At 54.9% G+C, this 20,709-nt stretch overlaps 4 protein-coding genes across 4 annotated transcripts; 1 reads left to right on the top strand and 3 right to left on the bottom strand.

Annotated features, from left to right (window-relative positions):
* Nucleotides 1-3,653: 3,653 nt before the first annotated feature.
* Nucleotides 3,654-4,106, bottom strand: KVR01_004152 (uncharacterized protein; the record flags this gene model as incomplete). The annotated part of the gene is made up of 2 exons (XM_044783062.1): nucleotides 3,654-3,832; nucleotides 3,887-4,106. The coding sequence occupies 2 exons, from the start codon at nucleotides 4,104-4,106 to the stop codon at nucleotides 3,654-3,656; spliced, it is 399 nt and encodes a 132-aa protein (XP_044646316.1).
* Nucleotides 4,107-8,102: 3,996 nt separating this feature from the next.
* KVR01_004546 (uncharacterized protein) lies at nucleotides 8,103-10,846 on the top strand. The gene has a single exon (XM_044784299.1). It carries the CDS (start codon nucleotides 9,015-9,017, stop codon nucleotides 10,449-10,451), a length of 1,437 nt encoding a protein of 478 aa, XP_044646710.1. The 5' UTR covers nucleotides 8,103-9,014; the 3' UTR covers nucleotides 10,452-10,846.
* Nucleotides 10,847-11,382: 536 nt separating this feature from the next.
* On the bottom strand, nucleotides 11,383-12,699 carry KVR01_004487 (uncharacterized protein). Its single transcript, XM_044790673.1, has 2 exons — nucleotides 12,653-12,699; nucleotides 11,383-12,592 (listed from the first exon to the last, which is right to left on the bottom strand). The coding sequence occupies exon 2, from the start codon at nucleotides 12,500-12,502 to the stop codon at nucleotides 11,816-11,818; it is 687 nt and encodes a 228-aa protein (XP_044646651.1). The 5' UTR covers nucleotides 12,503-12,592; nucleotides 12,653-12,699; the 3' UTR covers nucleotides 11,383-11,815.
* A 333-nt stretch (nucleotides 12,700-13,032) lies between these two features.
* On the bottom strand, nucleotides 13,033-17,375 carry KVR01_004207 (uncharacterized protein). Its single transcript, XM_044789012.1, has 2 exons — nucleotides 15,796-17,375; nucleotides 13,033-15,735 (listed from the first exon to the last, which is right to left on the bottom strand). The coding sequence occupies exons 1-2, from the start codon at nucleotides 16,213-16,215 to the stop codon at nucleotides 13,411-13,413; spliced, it is 2,745 nt and encodes a 914-aa protein (XP_044646371.1). The 5' UTR covers nucleotides 16,216-17,375; the 3' UTR covers nucleotides 13,033-13,410.
* Between the last annotated feature and the right edge of the window lie 3,334 nt (nucleotides 17,376-20,709).

Consider the following 20,709-nt stretch of genomic DNA (forward strand, 5'->3'; position numbering starts at 1 on the left):
GTTTTTTTCTACTACATTTCCCGGAGCTGCGTTTTGATCTTCGTGCTTGCGTCGATCAGAAAAACATGATTTCATGCTGCCAAAACTCCGCTGCGTCAGGCATCTACTCCGAAGCTCCTTCTCAGACCGACTGGAAACCTTCCCTCTCCTGTTAGGAAATTCTTTCCTGATCACAGAGATCCAGTGACAAAGTATCAATTACACGGATGGCAGAACGAAGATCTAGAGGCGGACTTACACCCGTGAGCGGTCGATCTTACTACACCTGACATATAGGAATCATGCTTACCAAAACGGTGCCAGCATTGTGACTCGCAACAAATGGGGGCATCATAGACAAGAGGGCCTGCGTCCGGATTACCCAGAACTTCTTTACCACGACGCAGACAGCCATATAGATATAAATTGGGATATGGGCCAGGTAAAACCACCAGTTCCGGCTAACAATTGATGCTATTTCAGAACTCTAACATTACTTGGATCCTAGGACTTGATATGGAATGCTGTGCAACCAGCACTAAAACTTGTTTCCAACATCCTGACTTCAAGACATCCATTCTGGTGTGCCCTGAATACCTAGGTTGTATCTATCACATGCAACCAGTGGACCTTGATCGTTTGCCTTTCCGAAGAGACCAGTATCCAGAATTCAGTATGCATAATTTTTAGCACACTATCAAATCAGTAGACCTCTAAGATTGCTAAATTCTTTACACATTACTAGATGAATGGGAGGATCTTGTCAGCATTTGGCCAGAAATAGATGAGACGAAAATGTTCCAAGAAGCCCGTCAGTCTATGTTCTCTCTTTTGACGCACCTCTTTCGCCCCCCTACCCTTCAGACCCCGGCGCGGTGGCGAAGTGTCCATTTGCCAGCTTTAAGGATGCCGATTATTAAACATGCATGCATTCTAGGAATCTTGAAGACCATGGGTTTTGATGCCGGCAGCATCGTGGAGTATATGGTAGAGAAATACGTGGTTTTTATTTTTCGTGACAATACGGTGGGGCCCAGTTCAGAAGAGCCTGACGCTTTTGGGCTTCTTACAAAAATGCGCAGCCAGGTCAGGAATGAGGACGGTCAACCTGTGACGAGTTACCGCTATGATATCAACATCTCAGCACAACTTATTTGGCCATTACTCAGAGATGAGTACACCAGAGCTGAAAAGGCTGCTTCCTCGTTACACCTTGCAAATATCATACTTCATGAGCTTGCAGTAAGTCATCATCCAATCATCCTCCTCAAGCCTCCACTGACAGATTGTTACACGCCTATATAGCATGCTGCGGTACAAGTGCGTCAGGTTACGCTGGCGGATCCAAGATGGAATTTCGATCCACGACTCTCTGGTTATAAAGAAGACCTGACCAGATTTTCACCAAACGTATTGAACCTCCTGCAGACTTTGGGTAAAAATTAAACTCCTCCAGGGACTTCTCGAGAGGAGAAGTGTTGTAAGAGCCACTCTCACTTTCGCATGTTACCATCTGTCGGGACGCATCCATTGCACAACACGTACAGACATCAGAGGAAGAGTAATGCAAACTTTCCTGTTGAAGGGTTTGTCAATTCGGTGTAACTGACATGAAGCTACTCAGCTTTGGACTTGAAAATATGGCTGAAGAAGGGATTGGGTTAGAAAATCAGGTATTCAAGTCTCCCCTTTGCAGATGTCTTTCTCTGAATCAAACTGACTCATGTCTTCCGAATCTATCGAACAGCTATGGGGCGGTAGACTAGTACTCATAACCGAAAGTTTTCCATCTCACCCCTTACGCCGTGACTTTCCCACCATAGCCCTGGGACACGAAAATTGGCCATCTAACGCATTGAGCATGCCAATTCATCCACGCGAGCCTTCTGATGCAGCTTCGATTAACAATAATCCACTTGTAAGTGATTTGTCTATTTTTCCTTTGGCCCCTAAAGAAGTGAGAGCCAGAGACTAACAAAGTATGGGGCCCAAGTTCCTTACGTATCCTCCCGTGGACCTAGTGAACAGAGTCACCCCCATACCCCTCGCTAGGATCAACCGACTTTTCACCCAGACATTTTGGGAAAACGGGGCGGTCAAATACGGCCATGAGGCTATAAAGATCACAAATCAAAGGAATATCCATTCGTTGAAACCTGAAGTTGACGATACTCAATTCAACCGCGACCAGCAATACAAGGAGTCCTTTGTCACCGTCCCGGACATGTATGAGGTCGTTTTAGGCAGCCATGCAACTCTCAGAAGACAGCAAGATTTGCGCTGGATGGCTGTAGCGGACTATTTGTACAGCTTCACTGCACGCTTCGTTGAGTCCCTGATGATGCATCGGCGTCTTCGAGACGAAAGGCGAACATGGGCAGCCGCCGATCACGAGTTGCACGAGCTTGTAGCCCAAATGCAGAGGGGTGATGGGGATGCAGCGCCATATCTGGCCGAGTACAGAGACTCACGGATAGATCAGAGTTTGAGAGCATACCTTAAGCAAGTGGAGTTCTTGTTCGACACAGCCAATAAAGTACAGTTAAGGTTGGAGCGAGAAGGGCGGAACCTCCAGCACCTCGTCGTGGAGTTCGTGAAGCAGGGTAATGAGGCACGGGAGGCGCTTGCCATGGCGCATATGGGCCACTTGGCGGTCCGGATCAGAGATGTTTTCCTTTACACTATGGAGCAGGCAAGATTAATCGCATCGAATCATGTTCAGCAAGTACGAGAAGTGGAACTGGTAAGTAACTCTCTGAAATCTGTTTTCCAGCTTCTAGCCTCAAACAAGGTTGTGTGCTCCCCATCATCGGGCTTTAAAGTTTCCTTGTCCCAAAAGGTTAAGCAGCATATAACCAGATGATGCTTCCCCGATGCTGTGACGACTAATTCTTGATGCCACAGAACCTTACAAATGAGGCTAACACCGATCAACTGCGGCGTTGCGCGAGTTTAACTGCTATGAGCAGCTCAATGGCGCTAAAATTCATAGCGACCCAGAAAATGCTAGTTGACGTGCAGGAAATATTCAGAGATTCCTCTACGGACTTCGAAGCTGCGTTACCCGCGCTCAACGAAATGGCTCATTCGGCTGGTGTCAGGGTAATGAGGAAGCATCCACGGCTCCTCGAATCCTTAACGCTACGGCAATTGAGGTGCATGAGCCCACAAGAAGAGGCTTACAGAGTCGTCACGAATTGGATCACAATACTCATAGACGCCCATAATTCCAGGCCAGGATTCTGAAGTAAAACACATGTAAATATTTGCTAGACCAGCGCTCTAAAATCACCCAATGAAAGCTCTGGAGGAGGGAAAAAATCAAATTTTCAAATGCATATCTAGAAATCGTCGATGGGTTTCTCTAGCAAGCGAGGGACTCTATGAAAATTCATTAGCACACTTCTGATCGAATCTATTGAGTTTTGAGTTGGGAGATTCAGTGACATTTCAAAGTAAATGCTTCACCCAGGGATCCTGTGCCGTGGAATGAGGTAGCTTACCGTCACTGTGTGTGCAAGAACCATCACTGTTGAAGCTATAGTTGATGAATCCGCCATCACCTTGGGGGAAGAAGGTGTTGCCCTTCTGCAGGTACATGCAGTCGTAACTATTGCCTTGTCAGTACCTGGTTGTGGCAAGTCTGGTATGGTTAGCAGTTGGAGAATTTCTACTTACTCCGTGTGAAGTCTCCCAGACTTGAGTTGAACCGAAGTGACCTCTGAGTGATCGGCATTCGCAAAGGTGTAACCCATGTTGTAGCAAATGGCGGCAACATATGTCCCCGGAGAAGGGTTCTCAGACCACATCTTGGCTGTGACCTCCTGAGTGAAAGACTCGCGAGCCTCGGTCCCTGTTGTCTTGTTAGCCATCATTCTTGAAGAAATTGCAGGGTGGGCTTGCTCACAGTCACTGAGGTCCTTGACAAGGTCGATTCCCGCGTCTACGGCTCTTATGGCTACCTGCCCCACCGCCGCTGTGGCAGCCGCCATAATGAGAGCCTCAACGACCACTCGCTTCTCGAGAACGGCCTCGTGAGTCTCGACCTGGTCCTTGACAATGCGCGAGGAAGGGATCATGAGAGCAGAGACACCTGTCAAAGTGCAAATGACAATTGAGAAACGCATTGTGATGTTTTGTTCAGGGTTGGGTTTGAACGATGTTTGGGAGGAGCTTGATGAGGACGTGTGAGTGAATGTGACAGTCAGTGTGATTGTTATAAGTTCTAAAAGCTTAGTCGGGGAAGAAATGTTTTGGGAAGGGTTGATTTGAGGCTTTAGAAGAGGGGTGAGTGTGTTAATGACCACTATGACACGTTTAGAAGGAGGCAGGAATCGGCTGCTTATAAATGAAATCTCTTTGACATCTCAAGATGAAGATTACATGCTCGAAGTCAGTGTATCCCAAATTATACGTTTGTCTATTCCTGGATCTCAGTCATTCACCATAGCCACAACTCAGAGGCTGGCCAGTGCTCTCCAGCCATCAGCACCCCTTTTCCCTCCTCATCAGAATAGGTAGTTATGACACCAACTAGTCTCCTTGACTTTACCACATAGCAAGTCGTACATTGATGGAGCCGGGGCTGGAGTGAAAGCCAGTGTAGCATTGCATTACCCACCCCCCCCCCCCACTCATCTGGCCTACAACCTAGCCGTAATAGTAGGTGATGGGGCAGAACCGGATCTAGACTCCTGTCAACTCCTGTCATGCATTGAAAACAAAATCGTGCGTTACTTCAGGCCACTCTTCCCCCTTTCAGTGGCACATTGGTTCTACAGTAACTGCATGAGTCGCACATGTCAAGTTATGTGTGTCCACTTCTGGTGCTGCTGAGTGCTATGCTCTCAACACAGCCTCAATCACAAACTTCTGATCAACAAAATCGCCAAGGTCAAGAGTCTATGCAGGACTTCCAGGTCTGGCCCAAGAAACCAAAAATGGAAACCTCGTTCATAGACCGCTTGAAGCCATTCCCTCCTGCAAGTATTCATGTGGATAGAGTTCAAGCCGCAGGCAGCGAGGGGTTTCGGTCATGTGGCCCAAACAAGCTCTCTCGGTTGTACATGCCAGTGCGTCTGCTTGGGCCACCATTCTTCCCTCATTTCCATCTGATTGCATTTTTTGTGCAAATTTTCATGATTAAAAATTTGCGTGTGTTCTAGAAGATCGAAACAGCAACCATATCAAGTTGCCATGCGACTTCTCAGCCGCATGGTTACATGTTTGTTCGTGGGAGATCTTCACAGGGAACGGAGTTATGGGGCTGGGCCGCTGAGCTTGATTCGTTCTGTTCCGCGGCTATAAATACCATAATTAAGCTTGGATTCTTTGTAATGCCAACAGAATGATCGTTGCCGGAGCATTCCTCATAGCATGATTATTTCCTCCCCGTGCGCATATGGCAGGCATGTCACGAGGGCTGTGAACCCCTCTCATTTAAGCATAGAAGGAATTTGCCCGAACAATACATTGCAATAGCATCCGACCGAAAGGACAATCGCATAGTCTGCTACCATCTCAATCTATTCTCATCGCCGTCACAGACAAGATCATTCAGGATTAAGCTTTCAAGCAGACAGGGCTGAAGATCCGTGCCGGTCGCCAGGAGGGGGCTCCCCCCTTGAGAAACAGTGTGTAATGATCACTTTTGTCTGCCAAGTGCTGTGGTGATCCACACAACCTAGGAACGGACTGACCGGTGGACATTCCTTAGATGAGCACACATGCAGGCTGAGAATAAGCGAGCAGGGTACCTAGGTAATTTGAGGACCGCGAGGTTTACTTGTCGAACCATATTACCCAGTTAAGTTTCCTCGCTCGCATTGAGTGCTGCTAGAGAGAATCACCGGCTCACAGAAAACCGAGCATGTCTGCTCAGAACTGCTTGCTCGTGTGTCTATGCAGTGCTAACAAGATGTCAACTAGCACGGTGCACCTGGGCAGACTCATGGAGCCTATAATCCATGAATTCCATTCCCACTGACCAGGACGCATTACTCCGACACAGTCCATGCGGAAAGCTAGTTGTATTCTGACAGCAACTCTTGGGCCGGTGGCCAAAGCCTTGACTCGTGCCGGAGAATGGCGACTCGATCAACAATGCCAGGAGAGCATCGCATCATTTCCAATCCAAAGTACTACGGGCTGAGTGACTAGATAATTGCAAGGGGCAGACCTCGAGATGCCATGGCGCAACCTTCCCCTTTCGCAGAGATCAGGGGTTCTGCCCCGCAAGAATGGAGGATATACCCGTGAAAGGATATTTGAGCACCTAAATGTAGACAGACAGCTCTGCCCAACATTTGAAGACGTCTGTTGGAGGCCAAGAAAAGGCAATGAGGCTTGTCAACAGACCAGGGAATGTACCTATGTACCTATGTACCTTCCTCCCTTCCCGTCACGGCCGAGCCTTTTGCGAGTGCTGGCTGCGGCTTCCACATGCGACTGCGAGCTGATGTTCTCGATCATCCGACCGACTTGACCCATATGCGTGACGCATCTCGAGCAAGAGACAACGCCTGGGCATCCAGACTGCCAGGCAGTCATCCACCTCCTGAGGACAGCGGCCCAGGACAGCGGCCCTGATCAGAGCGATGGTGTCTCGAGATCAGCCTTGTTCGATCCGAACCTTCTCAATCTCCAAGATTGAAATCCCAATTACACGACCGCCTGCGAAGCCGGCGAGGCCTGCCCGTCTTGCTGCGCTGGCCACCTGGGCATCCACCGGACATTGGCACCGAATCCAAACATCTCCCAGACGGGGGTGCTGACCGAGTTCCACGACAGAAGCACCTGGCGGCTCTAAGTCGGTCCGAGGCCTGCCAGAATTGATGTCCGAGGCCGACGGCATCCGCACAAGTTGATCTTGTCTCGCCGAAATGCACCGGCTGGTGGAGCCGATTCGCGGCTCGGTACCTACCGATCGGCCGGGGTTTGGTTCGGCAGCGCCTTGCCAAGGTTAATAATAGCAGCAATCTACGGACGGCGTCGGTGGCCGCCACGGTTGATTCGGCGCCCAGATGCCTCATCCGACCTCTGCTCGAGGCTTGGTCATCGGCACTACGCCGAGGAGACACGGCTGACTGTGCAGGCCCAGTGGTCCACTGTGCAAGAGGAGACAAGCACTGACAAGCACTGACAAGGTGCCACGGATGACGAGCAGTCCGGCTTGGTGCCAGTGGGGCCCAACCTCGGGGTTGGATCAGATGTGGGGGGCCAAGACTCTCGAAATGGGCTACTCCCAGTGCTCATGTCTGATGTGCTCTGTCCCGCGTCGCACGGGCTTAGAATAGGCCACGGCTAGGCTGCATTGGGCCCTCAGACACTGGCTCTGCCGCTTCGCAGGGCTGCCTGCGCGTTTCACAACTGCCCGCTGTGTGCCGTTGCCAGTGTCGACCCCATTGTTGCATTTCGCCAAACCCCAAGGACGCAGGAGCTCAACCCACGACCGTACCAAGACGACACCAGCTCGGGGGCTCACCGGGGCAAATGCAGCCGTGGGCTGAGCAGCTGAGCAGCTGAGCAGCTGAGCAGCTGAGCAGCTGTGCGGGTCAAGGCGGCCGGCCGTGAGGTGCGTTGGAAAGGTCCGAGGAGCAAGCAGCACTACTCCCAGACTCGGTATGCAAAAGGACGACAAGGCAAAAGGCAAAAGGCAAGGCAATATGCAGAAGTGCCGGTGGGCTCAGAAGACGCGCACTCAGCCCCGCCATGGCCAAATCACTGGTCGAGGGCCGCGCGTACTCTCGCCCACTAACACCGACAGCCTCCTGCTCCAGTCTCGCTGGCCTGTGGTTCGTCACGCGCAACTCAGGGCGGCCGGGCTGCGCAGGGCTGGTCGGGTGAGGCGGCATCCTTCGCGGCGGCAGTCCGTAGACTTGATGACGGATCTGCACTGCTCTAAAACCTGTCCGTCCGAAGCCGTCAAGCCGTGGGGCCGTCAACAACCAGGCTGCCAGGCTGGGCTGACTACTACTACCGTGTAGCAATACGGAGTAGTCTACTGTGCGTCTACCGGCGAGTATCCGGACCCATGCTGCCATGTTCCCCTTTTCGTCTCAAGTCCCTGGGCTGCATGGTCGGAGTATTCCTTTTGAGCATCTCCAAACATCTCATGTCCTGGTCTCCGAACTACCCTCATCCCCGACACAACAGCCAAGACAGTCCTGGATCTGCGACCCCAAGTGTCCCGCTCACCCACGCGGCATCCGTACCTGTGCATGTGCTCTCTGTCCGCCTGTCCGCCTGTCAGCCTGTCCGCCTGTCTGCCTGTCCGCCCGCCTGCCTGTCCGCCCGTTAGGCTTATTGTGCTCAAGCGACGTGATCCCCTGACAGGGCCCCCAAGCTCCTCAGCCCCCAGGTCACCACCCGGTCTGTGAGACTGCCCAAGACACTTGGCACTGGTTCGGCCTCGTGCACTGTGGCTTGGCTGTTGCCATGCGTCTTACATCGCACACTTGGACCCGACCTGATTCATGCTCCTGGCGGCTGGAAACTAGTCTGTGTTACCTCTGGTACGCTCTTCTCACGCTTGGGTCTCTGCGACAAATGGCTTGTCGCTGATACTTGACTCTCTCGGCACCCATTTCCTCCAATGTCCAAAACTTTGGCCCGTTCCCACCCAACTTCATCTTGAACTGCTGTTTTCTGAGATATTCTCCGGGGACACGTTGGAATCGCCAGTGCTGTCAGCAGGAAACCTCAGGTCAGGTTAAGCAAAGAAAAAAGGATTATCGCCACGCACTGAGGGGCTTTTGTCTGGGCGCAGTCACCGGCTCCAACGAATATCACCGGGCCTTACGTACGAAGCCCACGAATCTTCTCCACCCTGACCTGCGCCGCCACTCTCCGGCTTTCTTGGTACCCCCCAAGTAATACAATACACCAACACCACCCCAGATGATATAGATACTCGTCCTTGTCTTTCTTTTCTTTTCTCCAGCCGGCCCATCAGGGATCTCTCCTTTACGGCTGTGAACCTTACTCCTCAGTATCCCCGGATATCCTGGGTGGGGCCATCGCCAACTACAACCATAATGAAGTGCACGACAGTACTGGCCCTCTCGGCCTCAATAATATCATCGGCGGAGGCCATCAACCTGCGGAAAAGAACAGATGGAGGAGCACCAAGGGTACTCGGCTTGCCCACACAGAGGAAGACGATAGCAAATCCACACAAGCGAGACCAGATACGAAGACGAGCGACAGTCACAGCCAATCTTGACAACGAGGAAACATTGTACTTCATCAATGCCACCCTGGGGACCCCGGCACAGTCCCTCCGACTTCACCTCGACACCGGCAGCAGTGATCTGTGGGTAAACACTCCGAGTTCGGCATTATGTACACAATCATCATCACCATGCGCATTTGCGGGCACATATACCGCCAATTCCTCGTCAACATACGAATACGTCGGTTCGTGGTTCAACATATCGTACGTCGATGGGTCCGGGGCACATGGGGACTACGTGACAGACACAATCTCAATAGGCGGTACGACACTGAGCGACTTCCAATTCGGCATAGGCTACACCAGCAGCAGTGCCCAGGGCATCCTGGGGGTGGGATACACGGCCAACGAGGTACAGGTCGGCAGGGCGGGCATGTCGCCGTACGACAACCTCCCGGCCAAGATGAAGGCCGAGGGCAAGATCACGTCCAACGCATACAGCCTGTGGCTGAACGACCTCGACGCGAGCACGGGCCAGATTCTGTTTGGCGGGGTGGACACGGATCAGTTCACGGGGCAGCTCCAGACACTGCCGATCCAGGCCGAGGGCGGCACCTTCGCCGAGTTCTTGATCACCCTGACGGGCGTGTCCTTCAACGGGGAGACAATCGCCTCGGACCAGGCGCTGGCGGTGCTCCTGGACAGCGGCAGCAGCCTGACGTACCTGCCCAACGACATGGTGGAGACCATCTACGACCGGGTGTCGGCGCAGTACGACAGCAACGAGGGCGCGGCATACATCGCCTGCAGCATGGCCAACACCAACGCCACGCTCGACTTCACCTTCAGCTCCCCCGTCATCTCGGTCGAGATGAACGAGCTGGTGCTGGACCTCGTCACGGCCTCGGGCAAGAGGCCGCGCTTCTCGGACGGCACCGAGGCCTGCCTCTTCGGCATCGCCCCCGCGGGCTCGAGCAGCATGGTCCTGGGCGACACCTTCCTGCGCAGCGCCTACGTGGTCTACGACCTCGAGAACAATGAGATCTCCATCGCCCAGACCAACTTCAACGCCACCACCAGCAACATCCTCGAGATCGGCACTGGCACCAGCGCCGTGCCCAGCGCGGTGGATGTTGCTAATGCCGTGGCCGCCACGGGCCTTGCCGACTCCTCGACAACCATCGCTGGCGGCTTTGGCGTCCAGAACGGTGCGCCAGGGCGGATGGACGGCGCTGCGCGAGCCGCGGTTGTCGGTGCCGTCGTCGCTGTCGCATTTGGGGCCGGGGCGACTATTTTTTAAGCTGGGAAGTCGAGCCCGGCGGCCCCTTTGTATCATACTACTACTATACACATTGGACAGTAATGTTCGAAGCGGACCGTGGCAACTGGCTGTTTGGGAGATGCATTTGGAGGCACAGCGAGTGTTTTCATGAAGCCATCATGATGGGATGATCTTTTTACCGGGTTTCCATTTTTAACATCTTTAGCACTTTTGCATATTCTGTGGACATATACAGAACTAGAAAGAAGCGAGGTGGGGCAACATCACATTGCAAGCATGGCGTTTTATGGTCGATGGAACACGAGTCGTCTTGCCCATGAGGGACGGATGGGGAAGGAGGCGATACGGGGCAGAAGGACACTTGAAGGAACGAATAGCCATTTAATGTGACCGGTCAACAAGATCGCCTCCAGAATTTCGATATTCTTCTTGTGCTTCACTGTGTAAAGTGAAATGACGATGGGCGTTGTGTAGCGTCTACAATTACTCTCATCAACGTCTCATAATGTCCCACCGAAACTGAACACACAATTAAGCGGTGTTGCACATGTAAGCCGACACCCAGGTCACCCATGAGGCTCGCTGGTCTCAGAGTTGCAATCTCAGGGTCGTATTCGGGAATTAATATATCTAGCACAATGCAACCCGGCTGCCGGCTCCGAGCAGCTGGGGTTCGTGGAATGGAGGGACTCGTCACCCTGGTGAAACCACCAACAGGAAATCGGGCCTGGCTTATTGGCAGAGTTCAGATCGGCCTGATCGGGTGCGTGTGCACTGGCACAAACGTGACATCCAGGCTACTGAGCCACGCGTTTACTGCTGTTGGGTTTGATTTAAGGGGCGTCGTCGTCCTCTGCTAACAGAACCCAAGTCCGATTCTAAGCAATGGAATTTTTTTTTATAGGAAACAAAAATCTTCGCTAGGTCTGGAGTGGAGAGACTTATAAGGACTTATTCTTACATTTTTGACCTGCAGAGAAGAATAGAAGGACCCGGACGAGCACCGAAGAGCAAGTAGTAGCAGATTCATCTCGGGTGACAGCAACAGCATATACCGCCGAATAACCCCGAGCTCTCACCAATCCCGCATCCGCAACCACGGACCCCGTCCCATCCCTCGTTCCCGTGCCGTGCCTCGCCACGAACCTCATCCGAATGTCGAGACGTCCAGGACGTCTCGCCTCAAGGTTCCTAAACCCGGCCAGCCTCCGCGGGCCCTGCTGAACTGGTCGTACCTGGCCGGCAGACCTGGTCAACCACCAGGCCAAGTGTCCAGAGCGACTTCCTTTGCACGAGGAGGGGTTTTGACAGACCCCATCTCCCCGGCCGGCCGCCTTGGTCTTCCTCGCTCGCCGGCGGCAACCTCGGCGTCCACCATCATGTCAACACTCATCAGCAGCACCATCACCATCAGCAGGGATGTACCGCCTCATGACGCCCCGCACGTAGTCCCGCGGCAGGCCCCACTCGGCCACGGCCTCCCGGATCCCCCTGTTCATGCGGACAACATACTCGGCCCGCGGCGCAGCGGGGCTCACCCGCCGCCGGTCGACGTAGACGAGCGCCCTGACGGTCCCCTCCGCTCTGGGCGACGACGCCGTCGCGCCCGGGGCAACCAGCTGCCTCCCCTCCCCCTTCCTCTCCACCTCCAGCACGAGGTCCTCGTACGCGAGGGGGACGCCCTCGTGCGCGTCGAGGCGGGCCTTCTCCGCGGCCGAGGCGAGGCGGTAGAGGACGCCGTAGACCCCGACGACACCACCAACAACGTCCCCTCCTCCTTCACCAGCTGGGGCTGTCGTGTTCGTGCTGCTGCTGTTGGGGTGGTGGTGGTGGTTGGCGGTTGTGGTGACGACGTTCGCGAAGCCGCGCTCGTTGATTATGAACTCGTAGCCTGGCAGGTACGCCAGCCCCACGGCCTCGGCGCCGGGGCAGCGGGCGCGCATCTGCGTGCTGCTGAGGTTGGAGCCGAAAGCGAAGTAGATGAGGGTTTCTGGCGGCGGCTGCTGCTGCTGCTGCTGTTGTTCCTGTGGCGGTGGGGCGGGGGTGGTCTTGTCATCGTTGCGGGGCATGTTGGCTCAAGTCGTCTTGACCACGTCGTGCGTGCAGGTCTTGTTGTAGTCGCTACTGTAGAAGTGGGCCACCGCTTGGTTCTGAGGTGACTGATGATGGTGTAAGTTAGTTGCTTCCTGGAATGCAAGTGTGTCTGGTGTGTCCCTCACTTAATTTTGGAGGGGTGCCCGGTCTGTCGGCGATGGTGTGCCTCGAGAGCCAAGGTTTGCATCCAGACAGATCCGGACTGTGCCTCTAGCCTTGGATGACGGAGGCGCGGCAAAGGTTCCTGATACTTATTGACTGCGTGCCTGCGTCTCAATGGCAGTCAGTGCTGGGCGCCTGACAAGTTGGCCTTGGAGCACATTCAGACTACAACGTCAGCTATTCCGCCCATTGAAGCGGCCGCGGTGGCCTCGGTAGGTTGTTACCTGAGACAACAGTGCCTTGGCCTGCTTCTGACGCAGAGGCATCGAAGGTCATAGAGAAGACTCAGAAAACTGAGCAACTGTTTTCACATCAACTAAGGCATCTGAACAGCAATGCGGGTGCATCAATATGGAGGTCTTTTCTCAATTTCCAGATCGTACAAAAGTCTCGGGAGATGAAATAGTACCAGTACACGGCCCAACATTCGCTTTTTATCGTGCCCACCGGGGCAAGCCTCGCCCACACACCCGGAGTATTATTACTCTGTCCTCAAAATATGCCTCCCCATAGTCGTCCTGCTGCTCCGCATGCAATACATATCCAGTAGGTATTCAGTAGGTGTTCCGTCCCGTCCGCCTGTCTTGTGATCGTGTCTCGTGATACCGGAACACGTAGTAAGTCTTGGTCTATCTATATACACATAAAAAGAAAGAAGAGAAGAGAAGAGGAAGAGGGGGGAGAAGAAGTAGAAAGAAGTAGTTTGCCGCACACCTGCTGTTTAGGTGATGGGCGTCAAGAAAGGATGGACCATCAGCTCATCGGCGCTGGGGCGCTTGTTGTGGTCCAGCTCGAAGGTCTGGGCGAGGAAGCCCTGCGCCTCCTCGCTTGCGTGCTCGGGGATCGTGGGCGCCGCCTTTGAGCCACCGATCTTGAAGATGGCCTGCAGCTGCGTGCAGTCTGGGAAGGGGTGTGTGCCCGTCATCATCTCGACGACCAGGCAGCCCAGGGACCAGATGTCCGCCTTGCGTGTGTAGCTGGTCTGCTTGACCACCTCAGGTGCCATCCAGTAGACAGAGCCCTGCAGCGAAGGCCGGTGCTTGTTGTTGTTCGCACCGCTGAGGATGTTGGTGGCCTCGAGCTTCTTGGAGATGCCGAAATCAGAGATCTTGATCGTGCCCTTGTTATCGACGAGAATGTTGGCTCCCTTGATGTCACGGTGAATAATCTCCTTGCCGTGCAGATAAGACAGACCAGTCAGGATCTGCCGCACGAAGCTGCGCACGAGCGGCTCAGGCAGGGCACCATACGAGTTCAGCATGGTCTGCACCGAACCACCTGGGACATACTCGAGGAAAATGTTGAGGTAGTCCGAAGAGGAACTGCACCCTAGGTATTGCACAATGTTGGGGTGTCGAAGGTCTCGGAGCAGGCTGATCTCCCGCTTGAGTGCCTCGATCATGCTCTTCTTGCGCGAGTCGTTCTGCGAGTTGGCGCCAGGTGAAGGTGACTCGACTTGCTTGACAGCAAGAAGCTCGCCCGTGACGGCATGCAGCGCAAGGTACACACAACCGAAAGAACCCTGGCCGATGAGGGCACCCTTCATCCACTTGTTGTCATCCCAGGACTCGCCGGATAGGAAGCTCTGCAACTCCTCGTCGGCATCCTCGCCGTCGTCGTTGAGGGCCTGGTTGACATCTCTGAGGGAGCTCGAACCTGAGCCACCGGTGCTGCTTTCGCCGTCGAAGTAGCTGTGCCGGACCACATTGCCCTCGGGGTCTGTCACACTGACGGCAGCCGTATCGGACCCACTGTCGGCAAAGGACACATACGACTTCCTGTTAGGCTCAACGGGGCTCGATTCCTCCTGGAGGGTGTCAAGCACGGACGAGGACACAGAGTCCCTGAACATTGGCGTCATCCGCCCGTGTATGCTCCTGGGTTGGACCTTGGCGATCTGAGTGCCAGCATTGAGCCAGCTGTCGGCAATGGTGGGGATCGGAGGCGCATCCTGCACGCTCGAGGCGAAGCTGAGGTTGCTAGCAACGCTGAGGCGGCTGTTGTACTTGCTCAAGCGTTGTGACCTCCTCATAGACAACCGAGCGGTCCGGTCAATGTCCTCCCGGGGGTGGTCGGGGAAGTAAGACGTGAGATCAGATGCAATAAGCTCACTGGGCGGCCGCAGCCCACCAAACTGTCGCAGGACCTTGCGAGTCCTGGGGTTCGGCGACTTCGAATCGTTAGAAGCGGGTCTCTCCAGGTCGCGTGTGGTATCTTGGATATTTCTTTCGCGGTCTTGGTACGTGACAGGCGACAGTGGTGGCTGCATGGAATCCCAGCTCTCGCCGAGTACCTTCTGAACCTTGGACTGACTCGCATGGCTGATGCTCCCCATTGCCCGGTGATGATTCTGTTGGTTCTCCTCCATAGCAATGGCGGCGGCGCGTTCAAGCTCGCCACGGCCGGGCTCACCAGCTGGCACCCTCCTAAGAATAAGTCGGTTCCGCTCTGGCCTTTTCTCGTCCTTGATGATCTTCCACAATTCTGTGTCACCAAGGCGGCGGCACATCTTGGGGTTGGCGTCGACGCCCACCAGTATCCAGAAACAATAATTCCTTTCGTGGTCTTCTCTGAGGGCAAACTTGCGTAAAGTCAGGCGCATCACTTCAGCGCAGTTCCTACAATCGGCGATCTTAACCACCTTCGTGACTCCACCAGTGGAGATAACACGGATGACATCCTGGTTGTGAGGCAAGGCTGCCATGAGAGATCCATCGGCGCTTGAGCCATTCCTGTGGTGGGCTATTGGGCCGGCGCGCACCTGGGCAGGGGACGTGGGTGGGCGGGGCCCGGCAGGTAGGCCATGGCCCACTGTTCCTTGCGCGTATGCCTGGCGAGGCGCGGGCTTGTAGTCCGAGCCGGGCATGGGAGAGGTGGGCCTGGAGGAGGGTTTTGCGACATCGAGAGGAACTGCCATATCATATTGCCGAGAGTATCTCTTGTTCAGCAACGGTGTAGGTTGAGAACGAGATGCCGAAGTCGGGGGACGGGGCGAGCCGGAGGATGAAGGCGTATACTGCTGCAGATCCAGACCTCCGAAGGAATCCTAGATTTCAGAGTCAGCGGCATTTCACATCACAGCTAATTGGGGTCAATATTAGCTTACCCTATTGCGCTTCTTTTGGTTGGCGTAAGCCTGGGTCCTCAGCTTTTTGATGCCCAGGAACAGCCGAACCCTATCGCCAACCTTATCGATGCCCATCTCTTTCAGGACCTCCTTGTCCATTTCCAGCAGATTCTCGCCATTGATGTGATTCTTCCTGAACAAATTCTCGTAGTCACCACATTTGACTGTCCTCAGGTACTCGCATACCCTATCTTCATCCCAGTATTTGACCGAGTCTGGTCCATCGCCATCGGAGAACTCGGATTCAGTGGGACTGGCAAAAGACTGGCTGGTGGTCGGGATTGTCGCAGCTCTCCTCGGGGGTGGGTAGGAGGACTGGGTGGCGCTCGAGGGAACCAGTGTCGACTGGTTGGAGGAAAGTGACGCCTGGTACGGCGACTTCGAGGCCAACATGGCCATGGCGAACGGCTTTCCGAGGTGGAAGACGTCGTATGAAAGATGTGCAATGTGTGGACGAGCCTGAATTGACTGGCTTCAAGCTTGGATATTTTGTGGGCCTGGGCTAGCCACGCCGCAGTGTATAGGTCTAATGATATAGGTGTGCTGCAGGACTGGGCGTAGAAACGCAGTCGTGTCTTGATCGCGTCGTAGTGTTCCGAGCCGGCCAGATGCACCACGGTGGGGAAAGCAAGACCTTTTTGACGGAGCAGGCGGTGGTGGTCAAGTAGCCAGGGCACAAAGAGGCCGCACAAGTCCCAGCCGCCAAGGATTGGGATGTTCCAAGCAAGGAAGGGGGGTTCAGTCGGCGGGCTTTATCTGCTGACCGGGTCGCGGCCGGTATCTCGTGGTGGTAATACGCAGCAGTCGGGGTAAGCGATGGGTGGATGATTTTAAAGGCTGGCAAATAAGATATGGCCCGAGCCAAGGTGGAGGCCCATCAGATAGGTCTCTTTCAACGCGGTCACCAGGCACAGCAAGGTGTTTCTGCGTGATAAGCGATGGGGACCGATGATATTCGATTTGTTCTCGATTAGGTTCCTTGGGAGGAGGTGCTTCCCAGGCGGCGTGCAAGTCCAAGAGGGGGGACGAGTGGGTATAGTCCAGGCGTCTGCCGTGTCACGTTCGACCTGTCATTGCGTTCGGGGCGGGATCATTCTAGTCAAAGAAGAGCCGGACGGGATATCTTTGTAGAGTGAGGGCAATGCAAGAGTGGCGGGGCCCGAAGGATAGGTAGGGTAGGATAGGGAGGGGGGAAAAAGGAGAAACAAAAGGTGGGAGAAACGTGTTGTTGGTTCGTGGTCAAGGTCAAGGTCCAGGGCAGCAAGGAGGTCGAGGAAGTGCGTGCGTGTGGACGGGGTGGAGGAGAACAGTCGAGCAACACGCTGGGCGAGGGCGAGGACGAGAGCGAGCGAGGGTGAGGATGAGACACGACAGGGGGGGTGGGAAGGGTATGGGGCCAAGAAGCGCCCTCTGTGCATCGACGGCAGCAACTGATAGGCAGGACGATTTGACTGCAGGAGCTGGTGGTGAGGGCCTGCCTGGGGCCCTGGGGCAAAAATGGGGGCTTACCGAGCATTGGCTGGCTGGCTGTCTGGCTGGCTGGATGAGGTTTGGGGGCCAGTCGACTGCGGGCAGCACAGGCGGGCGCGCGCGATTGGATTGGCGCTGGCAGGGCCAGACGGATGCAGCTCAGGAGGCACAACCAAAAGAGCTGCCAGAGAGCCCTCGGCAGCCCGGGCTGCCAGCACGCTCAGTGGGCAGGAGCATTGCCCGTATGCCCAGGTAGGAAAGTGGGCGAGTGGGCAGGTGGGCAGGTGGGGCCACTAGGCAGGAAGTCCCTGCCGCAACGGGCGGTAGCTCGTCCAGTGGCGTCCAGCTTGAAACGTGGGCTAGGGGGGGTCGGCCGTCTGGGCCGTCTGGCTGTCAACTTGGACTGCTTGGGGGGCTTGGGGAGGGGAGGGGGCACGCACGAGCCCCCCCTTTTTTTACCCTCTCTGCAGAATACGACCGCAGAAACTCTAACCACGGCCGAAAGAGGGCCTGCGAGACCCGACCAAGCAAACAGAAGCCATCACGAACCTTGGCACTAATGACAGACGCGGCCAACAAAGGGGTCGAGCTTGCCCCGCGTGTGTGATGAAACAGACTGACTGTCCTTGCCAACCTGCCAAGCAAACGTGAAGGGCAAGCAGGCAAATCAAACAAGCAGGCAAGCAAGCAACAAATAAATATACAGGGTCAAAATAGCATGTTGGCATATTTGAAGCATTGTGTGGTGACTCTGGTAAGCATTGGGGTTACCACAATGCAGCTTACAGCTGATTTACTGCTTACAGTACCGCCGACGTGTCCCGGTGTCCGGCATGGGTGGGTCGTCAATGTCACGCTGGCGATGACTTCGTGAGCCCAGCCGAAACATTTGAGTGCCGCAAACAAAGCATGTGCCATCCATCCCATGTGCCATCCTGCCATCCTGCCATCCTGCCGCCTCCGCCATCTCCCCGTCTCTGCCGTCTGCCCGTCTACCCCTCCCATCCGAAGATTTCTTCGCGTTTGAGGACTCTTTGACCTCACACACATCGGACGACGAAGCTGTGCTGCTGCTAGCCGCTCCTCTCGCGAGAGTTTGCTCGACTCATTCGCATGCCAGGCGCTGACTTGGTCTCATCCCAGTCCCAACCTGCCGGGACTCACTTTTGCTCTCGGAGTATCTGTGCCCGTCGCAGAGGGAGCTTAACGCATGGAATATCGTCAGCCATTGCCAGGCTGGCCCGTCTGTCGACCCAACAACGGGCTGGCGGCTTGACCACGGAGCCCGAGAAGCCGGGGCTGCTTTGTGGTTGGTGTCGAGTCCGACACACCTTCCACACCTTCGTCTGCGATGAGGCTCTGGCAGACAGGGTTACCTCTGTCTCCCGTACTGCCTCGCTCCCACGCACGCTCTCTTATCACGGGGCATATGAGCCCTTCTTACTGGCCGTACCGCCCGACTTACCACACACATGAAAGCTTGGCTCGACTTCCTACTTGCTCGCTACAGAGCCCTCACCACACCCCATGGCTCAGGGACCTGGTTCTGTCATGCCAGACGCCTGGCAGCGGACAGCCTGACAGCCTGATCAGCCCTTGGTCGCGAGGATGTGACCTCAGCTCGCAAACGTGAAACCCGGGCCAGCCTGGCCAGCCGCTGACGGCCACCAACACTTCAGCCTGGTTGGCTGCCTCGGGGCGGGGAGCACCTTGGTCTATTGGGGCCTGCCGTGTACTATGTAGTATGGCAAGGCGCCATGGTAGAGGTTGCTAGCGGAGGCTGAGGTCTGCGCGGCTGGTGGCCTCTCCACGTGCAGTCCTCCCGCCATTTACCATATCAGGAGGTACTTCAGTCGCCACCTTGACTCTGTCCAGTCAACGACCGCCCATCTTCGGGCCGCATTGACCAGGCGGCCAGAGGGAAATGGTGATAGTCGGCAGGTGAAGTCATCAAGATGGGGACAATCGGCGGATCAGCATAACATATTGTCCTACAATTCAGCCATCCAGGTGATCCTGTCGCAACCCGCACCCTCTATCCCCGGTGTTCCCTCATACGACTCATCCTTCGGGCGATAGATGAGCAGATTAGCAGTTGGCAGGCGATTACCGACGCGGCACGACCCACCCGACATCCCGGAGACTGGCGAGCACACTAGCATAGCAGCACTTTCAATCTCCCACGAAACATCTGGGCCTCAATCTTGCATATGGCCAGGTTGACTGAGTGAGCGACATTGACTGACTGGCTTACTGGCTTACTGGCGAAGCCCCCTATAGGATCACTACCGCTTTGAGCCATCTTTTTCGCGTGCCCCGGTTTCAGCCAGCGACGTCGCCGTCGTCGTCAGCGCTGCAAATTTTCGCGCCCGTGTGCGGGAGCCCTTATTTTTCTCTCGTGGTGATCTGCCTAGATCCGCTAAACACGCTTTTGGAGGCTACGACTCTGCGACAGCCTCCATCGGGTGGGGCAGACGCGAGTCCCAATGCTCCACGCGCACATGGCCTGCCTGTCTGTTCGTCAGGGTCACAGCGTCTGGTCGCAAACCCGGCCCGGAGTGAGGGGCATTCGTAGTACACGCCAGCTAGAAAGCACAGACTCGTGCTCAGACTTGCCGGTCGTGGGGAAGTTCTTTTTCATTTGCTCTGTCTTTTTCCTTAAACGAGTTGCTCACGCCGGCCAGAGGTTGTAGCATTCACTAACGACCGGGGCCAGAATGATTCGCGATGGTCGTTTTACGAGCTCTTGGCGCTAGAGCTGCGGTTTATCAACTTGAAACAAATTGGGAGGCATCAAATTGCGGGACCTGTTCATGCCTCTTCCTCTGGGCGGTGGGAAACATGCGCATATCTTGTGGGTCACACGGGACTCCCGCGATAACGACATCTTATTCACGTGTAGGAAAGTGACCAACACACCCAACAGTTTCCTATGATCTCGCGAGGACGAAACGTAACGGTAATTATAGAGCTCTCATAAGAACATAGTGGGAGCCAGGCAGTCAACAGCCCAGTAGAATGTCGGTGACAACCCCATTGTTTGTCGACCATTGCTATCCATGAGCTTGCATTAATCCTCCTCGGCCTGATATCAATGCGGGGTGGTACAAAGTATCAGGATGATTTCGCCTCATCAACCCGAGGGACGTTGGGGAAGGTTGTGAGCTTCACGCACGCAGACCGCAACATGATACGATGCACTCGCTTAATGGCATCCCGCAGGGATCAACAGCTTGGCTCGCCGTGGGGCCGGTGGCACGCTTCCCCATTGTGCACCAGCACCTCGGGTCAAGTGATACTGTCGTATCAAGCCCGCAAACCTTCCATGGTTAGCACCTACTTACTGGCACCCTGCGGCTGCTGAAGATTTGGCAACTTCTATATAAGCGACGAATACGTCAAAACAGTCAAGAGGGCTCGGCG

Source organism: Diaporthe batatas (genome assembly GCF_019321695.1).
Source record: "Diaporthe batatas strain CRI 302-4 chromosome Unknown Contig00004, whole genome shotgun sequence".
In the NCBI taxonomy this organism is placed as follows: domain Eukaryota; kingdom Fungi; phylum Ascomycota; class Sordariomycetes; order Diaporthales; family Diaporthaceae; genus Diaporthe; species Diaporthe batatas.